The 21,817-nt window shown below is 36.8% G+C and overlaps 1 protein-coding gene and 1 long non-coding RNA gene across 9 annotated transcripts in view; one reads left to right on the top strand and one right to left on the bottom strand.

Moving 5' to 3' along the window:
• LOC129146235 (uncharacterized) overlaps positions 1–21,404 on the top strand; it is a 29,333-nt gene extending 7,929 nt beyond the window's left edge. Inside the window, exons 2-3 of the long non-coding RNA XR_008552770.1 lie at positions 2,074–2,217; positions 21,002–21,404. This is a non-coding gene — a long non-coding RNA (uncharacterized LOC129146235). The remainder of the gene's footprint in view (positions 1–2,073; positions 2,218–21,001) is intronic.
• The window catches only part of CLVS2 (clavesin 2), a 68,804-nt gene that overhangs the window by 13,525 nt on the left and 33,462 nt on the right, over positions 1–21,817 (bottom strand). For all 8 annotated transcript variants that reach the window (XR_008552768.1, XR_005126930.2, XR_008552769.1 and 5 more), the window contains exons 3-4: positions 5,389–5,499; positions 607–827 (exon numbers count right to left, since the gene is read on the bottom strand). Coding sequence is in view for 5 of the 8 variants with exons in the window: in XM_037520341.2 (XP_037376238.1) it covers positions 607–827; positions 5,389–5,499 (332 nt within the window). In the remaining 3 variants the exon portion in view is untranslated. The remainder of the gene's footprint in view (positions 1–606; positions 828–5,388; positions 5,500–21,817) is intronic.

Raw genomic sequence — 21,817 nt, 5'->3', positions numbered from 1 at the left:
TCCATATGATCCAGCCATTCCACTCCTAGGTATCTACCCAAAGGACACAGAAACATCAATTCCAAAGAACACCTGCACCCCTATGTTTATAGCAGCACTGTTTACAATAGCTAAGCTTTGGAAACAAACCAAATGCCCAAAAATAGATGACTGGATCAAGAAGATGTGGTAAATATACACCAATGAATATTACTCAGCATTCAAAAAAGATAAGCACATGCAATTTGCAGCAACATGGATGGCGCTGGAAGGGATCACGCTCAGCGAAATAAGCCAAAAAGAAAAAGAAAAATACCGGATGGTCTCACTCATAGCAGGAATCTAGAAAACTTAAATAAGGGACCAGGAAAATGAATAACTATAAGAAAGTGAAAATCAGAATCAACAAAAAACTATGAAACAGAGACACTTTTGGGGGTGGGGGGCGGGAGGGGAGGGATTGGGATCAGAAAGGGGGGGTTGCAATTGTATGGGGAATATAAAAATAAAATTTATTATTGAAGAAAAAAAAATTCCTCCAAATATCTATTTCAGAAAAAATATGTGTGAAGTCTTAGGGTGCCCCCATTCTGACTTCAATCCACTTCCCAAGCAGCTCCAACATACCTCTTCATGGACTTGGGGGACAGTTCCTTTTCTACTTCCTTCACAGGCATGCTGTAGGAGTCCACGTTGTATTCACTGTCATCATCATATTCGTGGTCTAGCAGTGTTCTGGCCCATGTTCCCATGTCATAAGGGGGTAGCATTCCCCCAAATTCAGAGGGCAGGATCTCAGGATGAATTAGTTGGTGTAGGCTGTTCAGATTATTTCCATGCAAAAATATCTACAGATGCAAGAAAACAGGCAGAGAAAACACTGGGAAAAGTATAAATACCATCCTTAGGGGAGGGAAGAGAATAGGAAGAGCAAAAGCAAGAGATTTTCAGGTCTGTTAAAACATTTAAGTCCTTCATCCACTCTGTGAAACAGGTAAGTATGTCTATCCTAGTATTTTGTATGAAATCTTGAGGCTCAAGGATTTTGAGTATTTTCTAGAAGGTTGCAAAGCTACTAGGCTGGAGAGAATTATTGGTTTCCTATTTTATAATTGGGGTCATGATGTGAATGATGATGTAAACATAATCCTGGTGTTAGTTTTTAAGCTGATGATGTGTATGGTGAATGCTGTCAAAGCAGATCCTTCTCATAAGGGATTCATCATCTACAGAACCATCCAAGTTATTAAGGCCAAAATATGTCACCAATATAGCTTTTCTTTATCATCAACAAAAATAAGAATACCATATCACTAAGTTCCTATTTCACAATGCAGAGTGTGTGATAACAATAAAAGTAGATTAGCATCATCATAATGACAGGTTAGATGAAGGATCATGTCCTAAATAACTTATGTTTTATAATGTTGCCAGCATCTTCTTTCTGTACTAGAAATTTACATGGTTGCCTATGATTATCATTCAATATAAAATGGAATAATGCGTTGAAAATAAAAAGTTGTATATATATAAATATTAATATTATCTATATAGTTTTTTTAAAAACTAGGGAATTATTGGGCCTCCCCAGTGGCACAGTGGGTTGAGTGCAGCACTGTGATGCTGTCTGCAGCCTCTGCAGCGTGGATTCAATTCCGGCTAGCCAGGGAGATTGCCACATGGCGCAGTAGACCTCTCCTGTCTCGTCCACTGCTCCCCTTAGCAGTGCTTTCAGTCCGTCTGCCTGTTCTGCTCCCCACTCTGTCTCTGGTGAATCCTTTCACCCTCCCATGCCTCTGACCTGTACCCCAGTTCTTACATAAAAATAAATATTTTTCAAAATTAAAAAAATTAAATAAAGGAATTATTAATGGTATATATTTGATTTGTTTTTCCATAAATTACCATCTCTTTCTTCTTTCATTTCAATCTCAAAACTCAAGGTCACACTTTTCTGATGAAGCTTAGTTATCTCATATAAACTTACCTAATATTTATTTAGGGATTACAGTTTATAAGTGACCTAAAATAATTTCATAATTAGGTCAAGAATGAACAGGTTATCACACTCATCTTTGCTTTGTGTATTTTCAGAAAATACTGAGGTGAATATGGGAAAATAAAGAAAGTATACAACATCAAGCAAAATGAGAGAAATGGGAATCACCAATGAACAAATAATTTCAACAAATTAAGGAAGAGTAAAAGCAGAGAAGATGAGGTCACTGGCCAAAACAGGTAAAGCACAGGCTTCCTAGAACGTAAGACACAGAGTCTAGAGAAGAGATGGATGTCACCTTCCCTCATATACACTGGGATTTGCAATTTCCCTCTCCTATTTGCAGAGTACAATAGCCCAGGAAGGCAAGTGTACATGCACATGTGTGTACACATACACACATACACAAACACACACACACATATGCTCTAAGATTTTTCATGGGAAAGTTTAAGCTCTAGCTCCTGTGACCTTTATTTTACAAACAATCTTCACATATTGGGTACTTTTTTCATATAAAAAACTTCTTTTGTTATGAAAGAGTTATAGTAATAAATCCTTAAAGAAGTAAATGTAATTTTAACATACTACTTCTCTTCACTAACATTTTGTTACCTCCTCCCTCAACATCACTCTCAGGTTTGGGCTTGCTTCCTATTTTACTGAAAAAATAAGGTAACCAGATGAGATCCACCCACCAGCATCTGTGTCCATCTGCTTTTCTATTGCTAGTACAATGGAAAGATTAGTTCTACAAAGGCTAACCTCTCTTGCAATGCACTAGTCTTTCTCTTCTCATTCCTACTCAGTTATATTATCCAAGCAATTCTTTCTTACCTCTCACATCAAATTTCCTCTCTGTGTGCTGGGTCTTTCCCTTCAGAGAACAATCATGTCAACTTTACTCTTTCCCCACCTCTATACAGAAACATAAAACCTCTTGGTCCCACTGCTACCTCCAATTAATATCTTATTGCTCTCCTTCCTTTACTGTGAAACTCATCAAACAAATTATTTATATTCTATGTCCAAATACACTCATCCTATTTTTCCATAATCCAATCCAAATAGGTTTTGCCTTGCACCATAGCATGGAATTAGCTCTTAGCAAGATTCTTTTCACCACTGAGTGCATGTCCAATTTATCATCTTTATTTTTCTTGAACTCTAAACACATTGGATATAGTATATGACTCTCCTCATTGAAATATTTTCTCCCAGGATCTCTTTAGTTTTTTCTATATTGATAGATTTTTAAAAAAATCTATTTTTCTGACTATTCCTCATCTCTCCAACGTCTCGATGTCAGAGTGCTACATGCTTCAGTACTGACATTTACTTTCTTCTCTATACCCAGTCCTTGGTGATCTTGTACAGTTTTGTGTCTTCAAATATTGCCCATTCACAGAAAATGTATGCCTTGAATTCTGATCTCACCTTTGAACTCCCTACTGGTATTTCTACTTTCTACTTCACACCCCCACCAATTGGTCAATGGACACTTCAAATTTAACAAGACCAAAACCGGATTCACAAAATCAGGTCATCCCTATTTTCAAGCTGGAAAATAAGGATGTCAAGAGGGGCCATGGAGAAGTGGAAGTTTGGTTCTACAAGAAAGGTTGCAGATAGTGGGGAAATTATAAGAAGGGCTTCCCAAAACAACTAAAGTTGACATTCCAGTTGCCACTAAAGACTCAAAATGAGATTTAATTTAAGAAAATGAATTACCAGGTATTTCTTGTTTGCAAAGGAGATTCATAGCTACTCCTTAACTTTTACCAGTGTTCAGACAACTGATTTACAGCATTTGAACAAGATATAATTCAGCGATAGCCCGATAGAAAAGATGCAAAGGGCAAGGTGTAGGAAAAGGGCAGCATGGAACTTCCATGACTTTTTGAGGTGAGGCATTCTCCCTAATTTCCCATGTTCACAAACCCAGAAGCTCTCCTAACCATCTCTTCTGGGGTTTTATGTAGGTTTTATTATATAGAAATGATTGATTAGATAATTAGCAGCAGAGACTGAACTCAATCTCCAACCCTCTCTCCTCCCTGTAGATGGGATGGGAGTAGGAATTTCAACCTTGCCACCATACTGTTGGTTCCACTGGCAACCAGTCCCATCCTTACATGATTTGCAAAGTTCACCTGATTGACATAACATGATGTTGCTCTCATGACTTAGCAACTTTCAAGGATTTTACAGGGATAAAGAACGAATGGGTATTTCTTTTTATATATGACAATAACACAGGCCCTTTAAGACACTTTTCTGTAAGCTTAAATGTAAATTAATTTGATTCTGGGTAGTAGAAAAAACTCCTAATATAGAAATTATACTTTTTAACTTAATTCTTCTTCCTAAACTACTGGAACATTTGCAACAAATTCATATATAGAAAACCCTCTCTTCACTAATGGCTCATACAAACACACACTTAACAATGACTTTCACACAACCAGGCTTCTATGGCACTGAAATACCTGACATGCCTTTTCATTTGTCGAGAAACATTGACAATCATCTTCTATATAAATATAGAAGTAAGTATATTTTAATGTGAAACTAATCATTTGAAAATCGGTCACAGCAAAGTGGTAAAAATAGCTCTAAATATGGAGTTAGAATATTTGGATTCATATATTAGCTCTACAGCATTACAGCTGTGTAAATGAGTAAGCAAGTTACTTTTTTATCCTAGGACTTAATTTCCTCAGCTTTGAAATACTAAGTCTATTTTTCAGAGCACTGGGAGTATAAAATAAAATTATGTGCATTAAATGTATTTTAATGTATATTATTGATAATAATTATAAATGTGTTCAGTATTTGCCATGCTTGCACTGTGATAAATACTTCTTATAAATTATCTTATTCTCAGAAAAATTCCTATTTTGTAGCATTCTGAATATCCTCATTGTCACATAAAGCTGAATCTTACAAAGTGATTTGCAACATAAAGAAATACTACATTTTCCACACAGCATTCTTTCTGAAATGTAGGATTGATTGTATCAATTACTACAAAATTATATCAGATATCACAAATGCAATTTTAAATTATAACTTTTGTCAAGTCAAGGTCTTTTTCCAATTCTCAGCTGAAGTAAAAGTTTACCAAAATAATATACAAAAACTTTTTTAATTGAGACTTTAATACACATAGAATATACTATAATGTTCTCCCCATCTGTAGGCAGCAAAGAATTGGCTTTTAAATACTTCTTTCACAAATGCACTGCTCAGAGTTAATCACAGTGTCTTTATAAATTAAGAATTATTTTCATATTTATGTGCAACATATAAGCACATTTTACCATCACCAATATTATACACATATTATGTATCATAATTTAGTGAATGGAGAAAAAGAAAGGACATAAAACAGAGAAAAAGAAACTTACCCTTTTCCTAGTCTTCTCCTTTAGGAAAGGTCGAATAACAGTATATAGGGCATGGATATACCATGGTTGATTGACAAAATGAATTCCTCCAAATCGTGCTGGGAAGCTATCCTAGAGTAACACAGAGGGAAAGAAATCAAAGCACACTTTTTAATATATTGAGAATGCTTAGGGGAGCTCATACGGTATCAAATTTGTTATTCTAAACTTAAATGAGATTATCTGTATCCTTAAGGAGATAGAAGAATTTTACTGCATTAAAAATTGTAACTTTCATATGGAAACTGAAGCAATATGTAATAAAGCAAATTCTCCTCAAGCATATGTTGTTAGTAACATTTCCAGCATTTTCAAGAGCAGCATATTTTAAGTCTCAAACTGATAGCAGTCATTATAAGGCAAGAAACAGAAGACATCAGAGTTGTCAAGTAATGAATCTCTGTTATATAAGGGTTTCATTTAAATTATGTTTATATTAAAGGGTATTTAAAATGTTTCACTAAATTTCACAGTATTTATGTACAATGTGAGTACTATCAGGTATCACAACTCATTTTATTCACGTTACCTTATTTTGTCAACATTACTATAGATATTTTTTCTTATTTCAACAATTAAAAAGGAAATGTGCATAAGCAAAATGAAATTCTAGTGTTCACTCCACTGGAAAAAAAAATGAGACTATTATAAAACAAGGCTGTTCTATATACCTGTTAAAGAAGGTTTAAAACCTTACACAAATTTTATATGAAGTGATATAAAGAAGTGTTTTTATATATTCACCAATATGTGAGTCTGACATGATTCCACATAAATGAACTTGAGTCTTCCCACTAGTTCAAAATTCTACACGGAGCTACAAACTCTTCTTTCAAAAAACTAGAAGTATCTCTTAAGTGCCATCATACTACCATCATTCTGCTTAATTCTACTTACAGCATGAACTGGAACAGAAAAGAAAAAGAACTAAAATCACTGGTTATATATTTTAATTTATCTTGAATGAGAATCTCTGGTAAAAAAACAAATATGGCATAGCCTATTAAGTCATCTTGGTTTTTTGAAGACAATAATGAGCATTAGTAATTAATTAGGGTTTTGTATACTTGTTTTCAGAAGAGAGAACTTTTTTTTGAAAAAATATTCTCTCTCTGAGACAAGACATTATAAAAAAAAAAAAGAGAACTTTAAAAGGTAGAATAGTTAAAGGTAGAATAGTTAAAGGTATAATGTGTCTTCTTTACGCTGTGTCTTCTTTTATATATTGTTTTCATTAATCAATAAGTGATTTCAAAAATAGAAATAAATCAGGTAGAAATGCAGATATTGTATGTTTTTAAGTTATATTTTATCCATAAAGAAACAGCATATATAAAATAAAGAGAACACATCCTCCACTCTGCTTAAGAAATAGAATGTGGTTGGTAACTTTGAAATTCACTGTATTTAGAATCCCTCACCCTCCCTCATATTTTAATTTTTTATTATAATTCCCTTGTTTATTTTTTATATTATAAAAATACCAAGTATATAAATATTTTATTTATCTTTCTAAACATATCATTTATATTTTATAGTTATTTTTATTTTTCTATGTGTGTGTATAAGCCTAAAATATACTGTTCAGTTTTTTAAGCACTTAAAAAAATATCATCACAATGTATGAATTCTTCTGTTGTTACATACCATTGTTTTTGAGGTTCATTTTATGTGAGGTTTATACACAATGTATGCAATTATAGCTCACTGTCACTGCTATATAGTATGTGATTTATATACAGAACATCATAATTTTTCTCATGTTTATTATATAGTACACCACAATTAAATTTTTCTCATGTTCATGTACATTGTTTTTTACATTTTTGTTTATTTTGCTATTATCAGCATTGCTTCTTGCAGACTTCACTTGTGCATTTTCAAGTCTATTTGCAGGATATTTATTGAAAAGTGTTACCTTTAATTCATAGTTTCTATACTTCAATTTTACAAAATTGGTAACAGTGATAGAACCAATTTTTCCCTCCTTCCCCCATTGATGAAAAAAACTTCAGCTGTTCCACAGACCACACTTGGTATTACTAATCTCTAATTTTTGCTCATCAGGTGGTTATAAAATTATCAAGTGGCTTTAACTTGCTAGTTTTTTTGTCTTTGTTCGCTTTGCTTAATTTCATCATGAATAACATTGTTTCATAATATAAGCATTTTATTGGTAGGTTTTGTGTTTCTGAGTCTTTGAGGGCCTGAATTTCTGCCAACTGATTTTGTTCATGGTCTTGTTTATGATAATCTCAACATATGACTAATGTTAATCACTGTGATTCCTGGAGGTCCTGGCTTGAGAATGTCCTTATCCAGGTAAGATCTGTGTCAGTTCCAATTAGATGTTATCAAACTGGTTTAGCTTTAATATAATTTCCTATGTTAGGTATTTTCTTTCCTGACTGTTCAGTGCATAGTCAAATCTCAGATACATAAAAAACAATTAAGGCCTCAAATTACCCAGGAAAGCTATTATTGTTATCATTTTTAATACCAATATTAATCGGTATTAATCACCATTTTTCTACTTGAATACGGCAATGGCACAGAGGTTTCCTTAAAGCTTTCTTAGCACACAGGGTTTCCCTAGCGCAGCCTTTACTAAGGGTTTGGCCCCTGGAGGAATGCAGGATTTCACGTTCAGTGTCCCACTCCCCTCAGCATGGGCGGGCCAAGTCTCCCGTCCTGCCTACTCTAAAGCTCTAGGTCCTGCAGTCAATGCTTGTCTCCAGAACCACCCAAGCTTTATTTATTCTCCTGTCTCTTTTCAATAGTCTGTGTGATTGACTCCAGGGACATGTCTCATATTCTCCTGAGTTCGACAAAACATTTGGAAATAATTCTGTTATGATTTATACAACAGCTTAATGTTTCATGGACGATCTTTAAGAATTTTTAACTGCACTAACTAAAGCAGAACCACTCACTATGCTTTTAAAATATGCTCTTGACTGAGCATTTGATCTCTCAAACAAAATTGAATGAACACCAGCTCTCAGATTGTTGTGCCAAAAGTCTTAACTCCAAGCTTTTAAACTTTGAGAATGACATGGAACCCATGCTTCTATCCTGAAGGATTGTAGCATAAGGAAAAATGTCAGGCTTTTCTGCCTTCACTCCATCAGGATAAATGACGGAACCCTGCAGTCCTGAATGCATGCCTAATGGCGGGCACCTGGAATTGGGTGTCGGCATAGGTAGATGGGATTCACCTGGGCTGACACTGGGCTTTTAAGGGCGGCGTCACGAGGACGCCAGCAGAAGCCGAAAGAGAAGCCGAGAAAGCAGCAGCAGAAGCCGAGAGAGAAGCAGAAAATGCCGGAGAGCCCAGATAGAGTGAAGACTTGCTGGAGGCTGGGAGGCCTGCCAGCCTCCCGGCCCCGCAGTACCCCTGCCTGCTGTGTACCGGGTAATCCCAATGAAAGACCTGCAAAAACCACTGAGGACTCTGACTCCTCCTTTACCAGTCTGCTGGATCATAGAAAACCTGCTCTGTGGTCTGTCCTGCCCCCTACAAGGATGAATGTGTTCACACAAACATAACTTACCCACGATGTCAGGGCATTTTTGAGACACATCTTTGGTTACAGAATGACTTGACGAATACCAAATCATAGTTGAGACAGGGTGAAAGAGAAACAAATATAAAATAGATCTAGATTGAAATTCTGATTTAATGGCACCTCTATCCTCTCAGATCTCCAAGTCCGAAACAAGGACTAATCCTTGATTACCCCTTCCCCTGCGAGAGAAAACACTCATTTCCATCCATGCTTTCTTCTTGTGGTATTACATTTTGTGTATGGTTTACCTTTTGGCGTCGTCCCACAGTCCTTGGACACCATGCTCTGTTTGTGTTTTGATCGTGTCTTTTGTTTTCTTTACCTTTCGGTTTTGGAGGTTTCTCAAATTTAGAGAATCTTTCTATAGGCAGTTTACTAATAAGCCCATCGGGTCCAATGTTCGTTTCTTTTACAGTGTTTTTGATCGCCAGCATTTCTTTTAGATTCTTTTTTAAGGATTTCTGTCTGTTTATTGTGCATCTGTTTTTGCATGCTGTCTACTTTATCCATTATACCCCCTAGCATATTAATCACAGTTGTTTAAAATCTCCTAGTTTGATAATGCCAACAATCCAGCCATGTCTGGTTCTGATGCTTACTCTTGTCTCTCAAATTGTGTGTGTGTGTGTGTGTGTGTGTGTGTGTGTTCTGAGAGAAGCTGCCCCTTTTTTTAATCATGCCTTATAATTTGTCCTGATAGCTGGACATGATGGACCAAATAAAAGGAACTGCTATAAATTGGCCTTAAGTGATGTGGCGGTTTGGGGGATAAAAAACATCCTATGATTAGGTCTCAGTCTTTTACTGAGCTCATGCCTCTGGTCTATTAACCCATATGTTTTCTGAGTTTGTTTTTCTCCCCTTACATGAGGCAGGACGGTTCAAAGTAGCCTGGTGTTCAGTATTTGCCTTCTCCCATATAGAGGGCTAGAGCTGGGTATTCCCTAGATTTCCACATCAATAATTGTTTCCTGAGGGGATGGATATCTTATTAAGAACAAGGTGCTCTAACATGCTACAGAATGATTCTTTTTCCCTTTCTAATGAAAATGCAAAAGGATATCGAATACTTACTGTAAGAACCTAGCCAAACTCCTGGAGGTAAAGCTCACAAATATGTGAAAGATGACTGGACAACCACCAGACTTTTTAACACTCATGTTTTGTCTTCAATGAACCTCCATCAATTCATCAATTACAGTTGAGGCAATTTGCATTCCTAAATATCTGTTTCAGAAAGCTAACACTCTCAGTATTTATCTATCTTTCCAATTCTGGTGATAAAAGTTTATCCTATGTCTTCGCCTCTCCTACGAATAGAAGGGTGGTTAATTATTCCATCTGCTCAGGTTTTACATATTGTGAGGACAGAGTGGCAAGGTGACTTTCAAGCTTCTTACATACGAAATTGGAAACCAGAAGTCTGATCCTCTCCTGTCCAATTACACACTAAATTCTGTAATACTTATTCCTCACCACTGTATAGTCTCATATTTTCATATTCACCCTCCACATGATGCCAATTTGATCACAGTAAAAGCCAACACCCATTACCTCTCTCCTCTGCTTAGCACTAGGTCACTTCTCTCCATCCCCTTCGTGTCTGTTCACGTTCATGTGCTATTTTAGAGCTTGTTGAATTTGTTCTCTCCCCTATTGCTAGCATGGCCACTCCTCCCTTTTCCTAAGAACTCTTCTTCCTAGCTCCTTACTATTCATGTTAAGGAGGTGCTTTTTGAACATTCTTTCACTCTTTACCCCTGTTTTCCCATGAAGTCTCACCTTTTGCCATCACTAACATAGTACCTTAAGCCCGTGTAGGGTAAAGAAAATGTCAGGCTTTTCTGCCCTCCCGCCATCAGAGAGATGATGGATCCTTGCGGTCCTGAATGCATGCCTGATGGCGGGCACCTGGAGTAGGGTGTGGGCATTGGTAGATGGGCTTCACCTAGGCTGAGACTGGGCTTTTAAGGGCGGCGTCACGGGGACGCCAGCAGCAGCCGAAGAGAAGCCAAGAAGCAGCAGAAGCCGAAAAAGAAGCCGAGAGAGAAGCAGAGAAGTAGCAGCAGAAGCAGAGAACGCCGGAGAGCCCAGATAGAGTGAGGATTTGCTGGGGGCTAGGAGGACTGCCAGCCTCCCGGCCCCCCAGTACCCGCCTGCCATATGCCTGGTGAATCCCAATAAAAGACCTGCAAAAAACCCACTGAGGACTCTGACTCCTCCTCTACCCGGTCTTCATGGGATCAGAAAACCTGCACTGTGCCCATTCCTGTCCTTACAGCCTGTCAGTACATATGACCTTGAAAGTGTCTCTTCATCTGTCTCTACTACTAAGCTGTGAGTTCTTTGAGTGCAGAGGTTATATGTTCTATATGACCTACTGATGCTGGGGCCCAGCATCTATTTCCGTCCCACTTCATGTCCCATCAAATATGGCAAGAAATGGAAGGGTAAAACATGTGAATGTTACCATTAGAATTCTGAATAAGAGAGGTGTGTCGGTGAGAGGCCCTTGAGTAAGATTTAAAGGACTAAATGGAGATAGCAGTTACCTTCCTAATGCAGTGACAGCTGCTAAGCAAACTCTAGAGAAGAGATTATTTACAGCTGTGTCTGGACCCTACCTTCCACTTTCTAGGTGCCTCTTGGCTAGTGAGACAGCAGTAGCAAGAGGATGGAGACAGTAGTTTCTTGACTTCTAAATGGATTATACAATAGTGTAACAAAGAAACCAGACACAATGCTCCCCTAACTTGCATTCCTCCAGCTATTCCAATCAGATTTTAAACAGTGACTTCCTTGTTAAATAAACTTTTACTTGAGATATCCAGAGATTCCTGTGTCATGTATTGAATTCTGAGGGAGACTATACATGATTCATCTTTTACTCCTAGCAGTCTGAACATGTCTCTCTGTGTGTGTATACACATACGCATTCCAGAACACAGCTAAAAAAATGTTTGTTGAACAGCATAGATTCTGACATCTACTATTTAAACTATATCTTCTTTGAGCATAATGTCTTTATCTGAATATATAGAAAAACATTTAATAAGAAGGCTAATGGTTAATCACTACTATGTTATCCCAGCTAAGGCTAATGGTTAAGCACGACTCTTTGACACAGGGCTACCCTATTAAACATCAACCCCTATCTTACACACATGGAAATGAACATGGAGGAGATTTTATTATGTGGTTTAATGGGCAGTTATTTGGCTGCAGTAACACTATAGAATACAAAATAATAATGCTGGTCACAAGGCTATTTACTGAAGACAATGAAATAAGAAGTGCCTTGCAATTAGTGAGAGTACAGCCAAGATGTCCTAAAGAAAATTAATCGAATTTCAACCACCTAAAGGCTTTTGCTAAGTTACCTGCATCCATTCGTTTCTTTCCTTGAGTGGATCACTTTATGTTTGATGCAAAGAATTAATTTGCCTGCATGCTTCAGCTAATGGAAACAGCCTTTTAAGGCTTTAGTGGAATTCAGCATCTCTCCAAACCTCTGCCAACCATATACTCAAATATTTTTTCTTTGGTAGAGGTTGGATTTGGACATACCTCTGGGATGGAACAGGTGGGTTTCCTTAAATTTGACTCTAAGTGAAAACAACTGCAAAATGAGGTCAAAGCAAAGTCTCTACCTGCCCCTCATTGGCAATAAGCACAATAGATAGTACACACATTAGCACTATAGGAACTCTGCAGATGAGTAAATGTATTTATATGTATCAAGTATATGTCAGTGAGTTGTTCATGTATTTCTAGCAAATATACACTTCCCTAAATGTTATTCCAGCTATTCAAGACAGAAAAATTGGAGAATTTGAATGATAACCACATATTATTCAAATCCTTTCATTGATTTTGATGAAATATAAAAATTGTGTGTTAAGATAATGCTATTATAACATAGATGTCAGATTTGAAAACAACATAAATTAGCACAATTTCTGGTGCATTCAGTACAATTTAAAGTTAAAAATGTGAGAAAAGAACTTTTCTGCGAGTTTTAAATCCGCAACTTTGGTCATGTGTCACGAACAAGACTGTGTAGAGTTCCTAAACATAGCAAATGTATTAGAAGAGTCCTCGGTGTGAATTTAGGCCAAAATTGCATGTGTAGCTCACCCATTCATAATTAAATCTTTTAGATTTTGTTTTCCTTTCTCCCTTTCTTGCACTTTCTTTCTTTTCCTATTGAAGTCATTGGCTTAGTGTTTTGGAAGTATAAGATTTCCCCCTTAGGTGTAGTCACTATGGCACTCACCACAGAGGCACCCTTGTTCCTCCTCCACAGTCCCTCCTGCTTTCTCCCTACCCTGTTTTCACTCACCCCCCTCTCCCTCTGTATGCCTCAGATCTGTCAGCTTTCAAGGGTTGGTTTTAAAGTTTGTCATTGTCTGACCCTTTGTTTTGGTTTCTCTATAGTCCACATATAATTAACACCATCCAGTATTTACCTTTCTCCTTGAAGCACTCCGTTTCAATTACTAAAGCACTACATGGCAAAGTATGTACAGTGCTAAACCGAAGCACTTCACAACATAACTGTCCCTAAAGCCATACTAGAATCAAAAATATTGTATTCTCTTTTATGATGCTTTGAGTGTAAATACAAAATATAATTATTGTAGAAATTCTGAACTAAAACAATAATAATAAAAAAGTCAGTCATGACTTTACCAAAAAGAGACAAAGCAAGGCTCTAAGGATCTTGGAGTGCGCTTTCAGTTTATTTCAGTTATATTTTATTTAGATGACATGAAATTCTAACAGTCTAGAATTATGATAATAGGGTTTTTTTATCATGCCTCATAGGTATACAACTAATGTAATATCACCCTCTGAAAGTGTGCTTAGGTATAACAAGTAGAGGTTACTATGGCAGTAGATACTGCTGGTTCCTTGGGTAGCATCAATATTAGTTTCCTTCAGATGTGCTTAAATGTTTTAAGATTGATTTGTTTTGCCATGCTAACCACACTGTGTTTTCCTAAATATGTCTTTGAGGAGGATGTACTTTGAGGATATACTTTCTAGGTGATATAATAGTATTTGTAGAGTTCATATTTATCTTTCAGAATATCATATTAGCTATTTGTTTGTATACATACCCTACCCATCTTCTCGTTTAAGATCCCTGTTTTAGTCCTAGTTCTAAAGGTCTGCTCCAATTCCCACCAGCAGCATCCTTTGCATTTTCTGGAACTGAAAAGAATGGAACTCTAGTTGTGATCTCATGTACTTAGTCTCATCTGTAGTGGACAGACAGATCCAGGCAAGTCATCCAATTACTTTCATAAGGGAAACAAAGTCTTTTTACCAAAACATTCTAACTAGTGTTTTCTGCCAAACTGAAAGGAGACAGCCAGGAAAGTATTTAATTACCAGTTAATTGGAATGTTCTTTTCTGTGCCTGTCTCATAGTAATGGGCCATATGTAAATGAATCCAAATAGAGTGAAAACAAAGGATCTTGACCCTGGTACACAGACAATAGATTAAACTGGGATTGTATACCCACAGGAGAACAGTCCACCTCCATCCTCTTAACTTCAAACATTGCATTATAATCGCATGCTCTCCAGGTAAACATACCATAAAGGCACTTAGTTAGAAGCAAAGAACTGTGTAGAAGCAAAAGTTCACCAAAAGAAATTGTTCTGATATGCAGGAAACAATAATGATTCACATTTTCTACAAGCAGTGTAAATAACACTTAGGAGATTAGTGTCAGAGAAAATAGAAAAAAAATAATGGCTAAAAAATGAACAGTCAATTCTTGTTTCAGGAAACAAGTCAGTCTTCAAAGACATATCACACTGTATGTCAAAATAAGCACTTAGCAAAACTTTCTATTTGATGAGCAATCTCTAAACAAAATACATATAAATCATAGATTTAAATTTTCTCAGTTAAATGTTCTGATGATTCCTCAGAAAATAATGTGCTAATTTTAGTAAGTGTTTAAAGAAACATGGATTTACCATGATGGCTCATTTAAAAAGTGATTAAAATAATACATTAACTCCCATTAAAGGTAGAATTGCAGAATTGTAAAATTTTTCTAGAATGCAAAATTTTTGAGATATGGGTATACTTATAAATGATTTTGCCTTTCCAAATGGTAAAATCCTGAATTCAATATGTGCTCAAATATAGTTTTAAGTTCAATTTGAAAATAAATGGTCTTAAACTTGCATTGCATACTATACATGTCTGTTTTAAGATCTTTGGCTAAATGATAGCTTTTGTTTAAAGTGTCTGTCATGAATACAAATATGTCAACATGTATTTCTCTTAAGGGCTGTCAATGTGTTCTACCCAAAGGCAAATACATCTCATTTTTGATATTTCTATTAAAAAAATCCATTTCCCCCATCCTATGTACATTAATATTTGACTCAACAAGACCTTGTGACACTGTGAATCCAAATAAACCTGCCCTGTCACTCTCCTTTTGTGAAATTCAGTACCCATTATGGAAATGTGCTAGCTTTGCCCTTTCTCAGTTTTGTCTGAGGGTGTCCTCTGGGATGTCCAAGTGTAGTGGGGGTTGCCTAGTACTCTCCTTTAAAGGCTGCATGAAAGAAAGCCTTCCCAATGCAAATGACAGAAACTTGCATAGGCTTCTGCAGTATTAAAAAATCATTTCCTTTAAATTATGGGTGGGCATGTGCTGTGGGGAGAGCGGGTCTCACATCATGTTTTCAGATCTATTGATAGTGTAATGATTTTGACTGATCAGGATGTTATATGTATTGACATTTGTCATGACTGATTGATGGAAAGCAGAGGCAACTAAAATAAAGTAACTTAAGTTTTCAATTAAAAAGCACTTGTTGGGCCTCCCTGGTGGTGCAGGGATTAAAGACACAGAGCTCTCAAGCTATCACCAGGCACTGCAGCATGAGTTCTATCCCCAGCTGGCCAGGGAGCAACCCACATGGTGCAGCAGACTTCTCCAGTCTTGCCCACTGCTCCCCTCAACAATGCATTTCAGTAGATCTGCCTGTTCTGCTCCCCATTCTCTCTGGTGAATCCTCTCACTCTGGCCTACACCCCAGTTCTTGTATGCATAGACATATCCTTAAAAAAAAAACTAAAAAGCACTTATTTATGCAGACATTGATAAACAGCATGCTAAAGAGTTACAACAGATGTTTTAAAAAATTGGGTGGAGAGAACAGGCCTAAATAAAAATTAACAGATAGTCCTGGTAAGATGGCTCTGAAAGTAGCATAAACACAGGCTCCAAATTTGAGGAACTGGACATACTTATGAACACCACATCTTTGGTCCTGAAGCCTTTACCATGTATTAGAACAACCAGGAAGTAGCAACTTCCCTCCCTATAGATGAATGAATACCAGCTGCTCTCAGGACTAGTCCTGACCACTCAGTGTGCCAGACTTCAGGAAAGTCGCCAGGATATTCTTTACCTTTCCCCTTTTGCTGCCACGGAATGGTATGCTTATATTATTACAATGTGGACTCCCTCCAATAAATTCATATTGTGGAAATATACATTTTGCTTAAGTTGTATGTGAAATCTTCCTGCTTCATGGAAGTTAGCACTCTAGAGATCCCAAATCTGATAAAACACAGGGGATTTACTGCAATACTTTGCTGATTATACATTAGCATTTATTGTTTGGACTGAGAGAGTCTCTCAATTTCCATTCAAGAGGATGGGGAGGAATCTTCTCAGGTAACTCAGAAGACAACACTGTGTTGGGCAGGAATGCACCCTCCAGTATGAAACTATAAATCCAGGTAAATGCAAGGAGTTACATTTTTATTATCCAAGATGGAGCATGATTATCTTCAGGTTGTGTAAAAATTAAACTTCTGTTATATTCTTATCAGTGTTGTAATCTTAATATAAAGCATCCTTTGCAAATTTTTAATTGTTTTTGAAATCTTAAGTAACAGTAGAGTTGGCTGATTTAAATCCAAAAAGAAAAGCGTGTTTTCTTTCACCACAAAATTATCATTTGTAAATAGCAGTTATATATGATTCCACAGAAAAAAAACACAATGTTATTTCATTCTCCCAACTCCAGGTCTTGAACATATGTATTGAAGTATTTTATTAGCATCCTTACTTTGGGTTTCATTGATAAATAAATGTCCTCTCTGTCAGCATCTATCCCTTTCTCTCCATCCCAGCCACATAAAGAATTGCCAAATAGATCAAAGGGCTAATTATGAAAAGAAAGCATACTAAAATACTCTATGACTATGTGATCAGGGTCTCTGAAACTTGTGGGGTAGAACTGACTAATCTATCAAAATCTCAGCCTCTATTTCCAGACAAGTCATTATTTTGCTATTGTTTTCCTGTGTCCTTGGCTGATCACTTGGTACTCACTGACTGAGCTTCAAACACAACTCTCCACACCTTGCAAACACAATGCTGATGCATTACAATGGATAAATCCCTATACCTGCATAAAACTCTCAAATTGCATATTTGATTCAGTGGCATCAACTTTTCATATGAAGGGGGATGTCTTAGACTTGAGTACATTAAAATATAAACAACTTAAAGTGGGATATTACATACATTATTTCTCCTTGAAAGAATTCTAGCTGAACATATTTCCTAAGGTAAAATAACACTGGAAGTTAATTACTAACATGTTTAGTCATCAGATAATTGAATAGGCAAGAAGATCCCCCTTTCATGAGAAAGTGTGGTATTTTCCCCATCTTACTGTTTCTGTCAGAGAAAAGTTGGCAACAGATTGAAGAAAATCACAGCTACAGAGTCTTAACATGAAGACGCAGGCTTATTTAATAACCACCACTGGTGTGTGTCCTGTACTCACAGTGGGTGAGACAGCTTGGAGATCATGACACAAAACCATTCTCACACTTCTCCCCCATCCGTAAGTACCAATTTCAATCAAGAATAACAGCAGGACAGAGCCCAAAGCAAAAACTACCACTTTATAAAAATGGTATCTCATAATTTTTTTTTTTTAAGATTTATTTATTTATTTTTATACAAGCACTGAGTACAGTCAGAAACGCGGGAGGGTGAGAGAATTCACAGAGCCAGAGCAGGGAACAGAACAGGCAGAGTGACGAAATACACTGCTGAGGGGAGCAGCGGGTGGCAGGAGAGGTCTGCCCGCCATGTGGGACCCTCACCCGGTGGCCAGGGATCGAACCGGTGCTGCAGAGGCTGCGGGCAGCTTTGCAGCCCAGCGCTCAACCGCTGCACCACCAGGGGAGGCCCTCTAATAATATTCTTAAATCAGGCTCTTTTATTAAAACTGAATGCATAACGAGTAAAAAATAATTGTGCCATTTCTAATCAAAATAAAATGAGTCATACTTTTCTATGAAAATAACCTATATCTCATAACTCTAATCTCTGTCAGCTGCAGCAGAAAGTCCTCACTATCAGCCCAGTCAGTGTATCAATTATAGATTCAGTCTCCCACTTGACTTGAAACTACTTTAGTAAGACACATTCAGAAGTGCTGACGTTCTTATATTCAGAATTGCCAAAGGGAAGTTAAGCGGCAGAACTCCAGCTAGATGAACTGAAAAAAGCAAATTGAAAGAAGAATTAGAAGACTTTAAGAGAATGTTTTGGGACAATCCTGCCTACACCAGGAATGTGAAACCAGCCATGAATCTTTCTTATTTTTTTAATTTATTTTTTTAAAGATTTATTTATTCATGCGTACAAGAACTAGGGTACAGGCCAGAGGTGGGGGAGAAGGGCATGAGAGGATTCACTAGAGACAGAGAGGGAAACAGAACAGGCAGATTGACTGAAATACACTGCTGAGGGGAGCAGTGGGCAAGACAGGAGAGGTCTGCTGTGCCATGTGGATTGCTCCCTGGCTGGCCAGGAATCGAACTCAGGGAACTCGTGATTCACAGGCTGCAGATAGCTTCACAGTGGTGTGCTTAACCCTTGTGCCACCAAGGAGGCCCCCATGATTCTTTTTTAATTTGAAATCCAATGCTGCAAGGGTCTGGCAGACAAGAACCACCAGATTCTGTAGTGACATACTGAGTAGTAAAAAATCCCTGAAAGAATTTCAAAACATATTCTGTTTATCTCCTAATGTTGGATCTAGAAATAAATTATAGGCAAATTATCATGAAGTAGAGCAAATTTTTGCGTACAATGTTTGCTGCATTTACATTTTGTAATGAGGAAAAACTAGAATCAATTTAAATTTACTTCAACAAAAGTGAATGAAAGATCATTTACAACATGGAATATTAATGCACCATTAAAATGGCTTTTTCAAAGAATTCTTAATGATGGAAAATAATCAAAACATAATACTAATAAAGTAAGGAAAAAATAATGTATTTGAAAAAGATAAAGATAAAACTTAGAAAAATACATCAAGATGTTAGCTTAATTATGTAATAAAATAATAGATTTTTATTTTGTTCTCTGTGTGTGTGTGTGTGTGTGTATCCAAATGTTCTGAAATAAGCATGGACAGAAATATGTGCACATACATGGATATTCTTATAAATTTGTATAAAGCAAAAACTCCATGAATATAAAAATCACAAAAAAACAATAGTATAGTACTCTAAGCAAGAATTTAAGTGAACAATATTTACTGAAACTATCAAAGTTTAGAAAATGTAAAGGAAAAGTAAATGAAGCATAGTTTTTACCTTGAAGGAGTTTATAGTCTAATAAAGAAATACTTAACATGAAACAAGGAAAGACAATTTCCAGAATTTGTTATAAAGTTTAGCGGAGAGAAAGTATCAGATTGCAGAAAAAAGTTGGAATGATGAGGAAATAATTCCCAAAAGAGTTAGGGTTGGGAATAGATCTTAGGGTCTCAATGAAAATCTGGTAGTTACATAAGAGGCAATGGCACAAGTAGAAGGGGTGTCCCAGGGAAGAGCAGCGGGTCCAGACATGGGAAGATGGGGTCACCTGTAGGATACAGGTGCAAGGACTGTTTGGAGATGAAAGTGAGTAAGTCCTAGCACCACAGTTGAAGAGACAGTTTTGGAATATACCTGAACCATCCAAGTTGTGTTGCAGGAAAGGTTGCAAGCATCTTAGAACTAGGTATTCTTCTTGAGAGGAGAGTCCCATCTTCTGGGGGTACATAGTTTGTTATAGAAATTTGACAATCACTTTAATACTCACAATTTATCTCAGGTTAAAAGTCAAAAGCAACTGAAGTTTTAATTTAGTTCACTTGTTTATTTGTTTTTCAAAGACCAAGGAAGGAGTGACACAGACACCCACCAAGTCCCCTTGTGGTAGCCCCACTTACTGGGAAGCAGGGATAAGGTGCGAAGGGTTAGGGGTGAGGGCAGGGCTGGATTAAAACTTGGAAACTGATGGAGATAAGGCAAGAAGAATAGTCATGAACGTGCATCCACCATGGAGTCATGGTTCATGTTACTGAGAATTTTTGTTAAAAGTGATTTTTATGGTTTTATCTGCTCTGTTTATTTGATAAAGCCTCTAAGATGTCTTACTGTATGTGATTTCAAATAGGGGAAAAGTGAAGATGAAGACATGATGAAAGCTATTAGCACTGTGCAGGTAACTGAAGCCTGAAAGGAGTCCTATTAGGCAAGGTATTAACGATAAAAGGACAACCAGGTACAGATAATGGAGAGATGAGGAACAGTGGCAACTCGACTTGCCAACAGATGGGATATAGATAGAGGGATGATGAGAGAATGTGGAAAGCAGGTTGCTATATTTTAATCTTGGTATTTGAGAGACCACTAATTGTACCAGAAACTGAAATAAGAAAAATATGGTATTTGAGAAGCGTGATATGTTTAATTTCAAGCAGGCCATCCGTGCAGAGTTGTCTCCAAGCTTGGATAACTCACACTGAAGTAAAAAGGTAAAAAACAGAAACAAAGCAAACAATTAAGATTCATGAATATATTGAAAGGTATTTTTAAATGATGCAGCAATATGTATAAGGCAATGACAATATACATTTTTCTCCTTAATTTAATTTCTAGACCACTATCATAAAGCTGGTTTGCCTCAGGAGTTGGAGACAAGTGGTCACTGAAGCAAGAGTGATTTTTCCAAATGTTTGCCAGAATAATTTTAGCTCCACCACTTCCTTCCAAGACTGTGTGGTATCCATATGGATTGTAAGTCAGTGGATTATAAAGATAACTTGAGAGAATCTAAAGATGTTCAGGCACGTGTCCTTCAAAGAAACACACATGAACAAGAGTGAAATAAAGCTTAGGGCAAAAGCAGCCCCTCTACCTGAGGAAGTCCACTCAAAAGTCTCCTACGAGGCTGATGGCAAAAAGGATGATGCCTCCACCAATCAAATATGGGAATATTAACTTTCTTTTACCTTTTAGTTTTCCAAGTGGAAAGAAGTAACGGTTCAGTAATGGTTCAGTTTGGGGTGATCACCCATTTTCTGAAGTCCAAAACTAGAAATGTATACCTCTTAATACAAAACAAAAGAACTTTTAAGTCAATGCTTCAAAGAGTTTGCTGTGATTTCCTTGTGTTTATTATAACATTTTATAGCTACTAATAATTTTGGTCAATTTGAGAAGATTCTAATTAAACTGCCAGGTAATGAATGCAGCTTCTGTAAAAGAATTCTTCTTCCTTCTGCTTTTATCCTCTGCGACTATGTTGACAAGTTATAACCATCCGAAGCTATTCCCCACGTTTCCCTTCATAGTCCTCCTACAAACACAGCTCCTTAGTAAGAAGTAAGTTTCAACTAGTTGTTGAACCACCACGCACTTCACTGTAGTAGAAACGTCAATTGAGAAGCACTACTATCTCTCCATAGCACTATT

Source organism: Talpa occidentalis, unplaced genomic scaffold (genome assembly GCF_014898055.3).
Source record: "Talpa occidentalis isolate TD23 unplaced genomic scaffold, MPIMG_talOcc4v2.1 talOcc4.2, whole genome shotgun sequence".
NCBI lineage: Eukaryota > Metazoa > Chordata > Mammalia > Eulipotyphla > Talpidae > Talpa > Talpa occidentalis.
The sequence above is the reverse complement of the archived record's forward strand: the minus strand, read 5'-3'. Positions and strand labels throughout refer to the sequence as shown.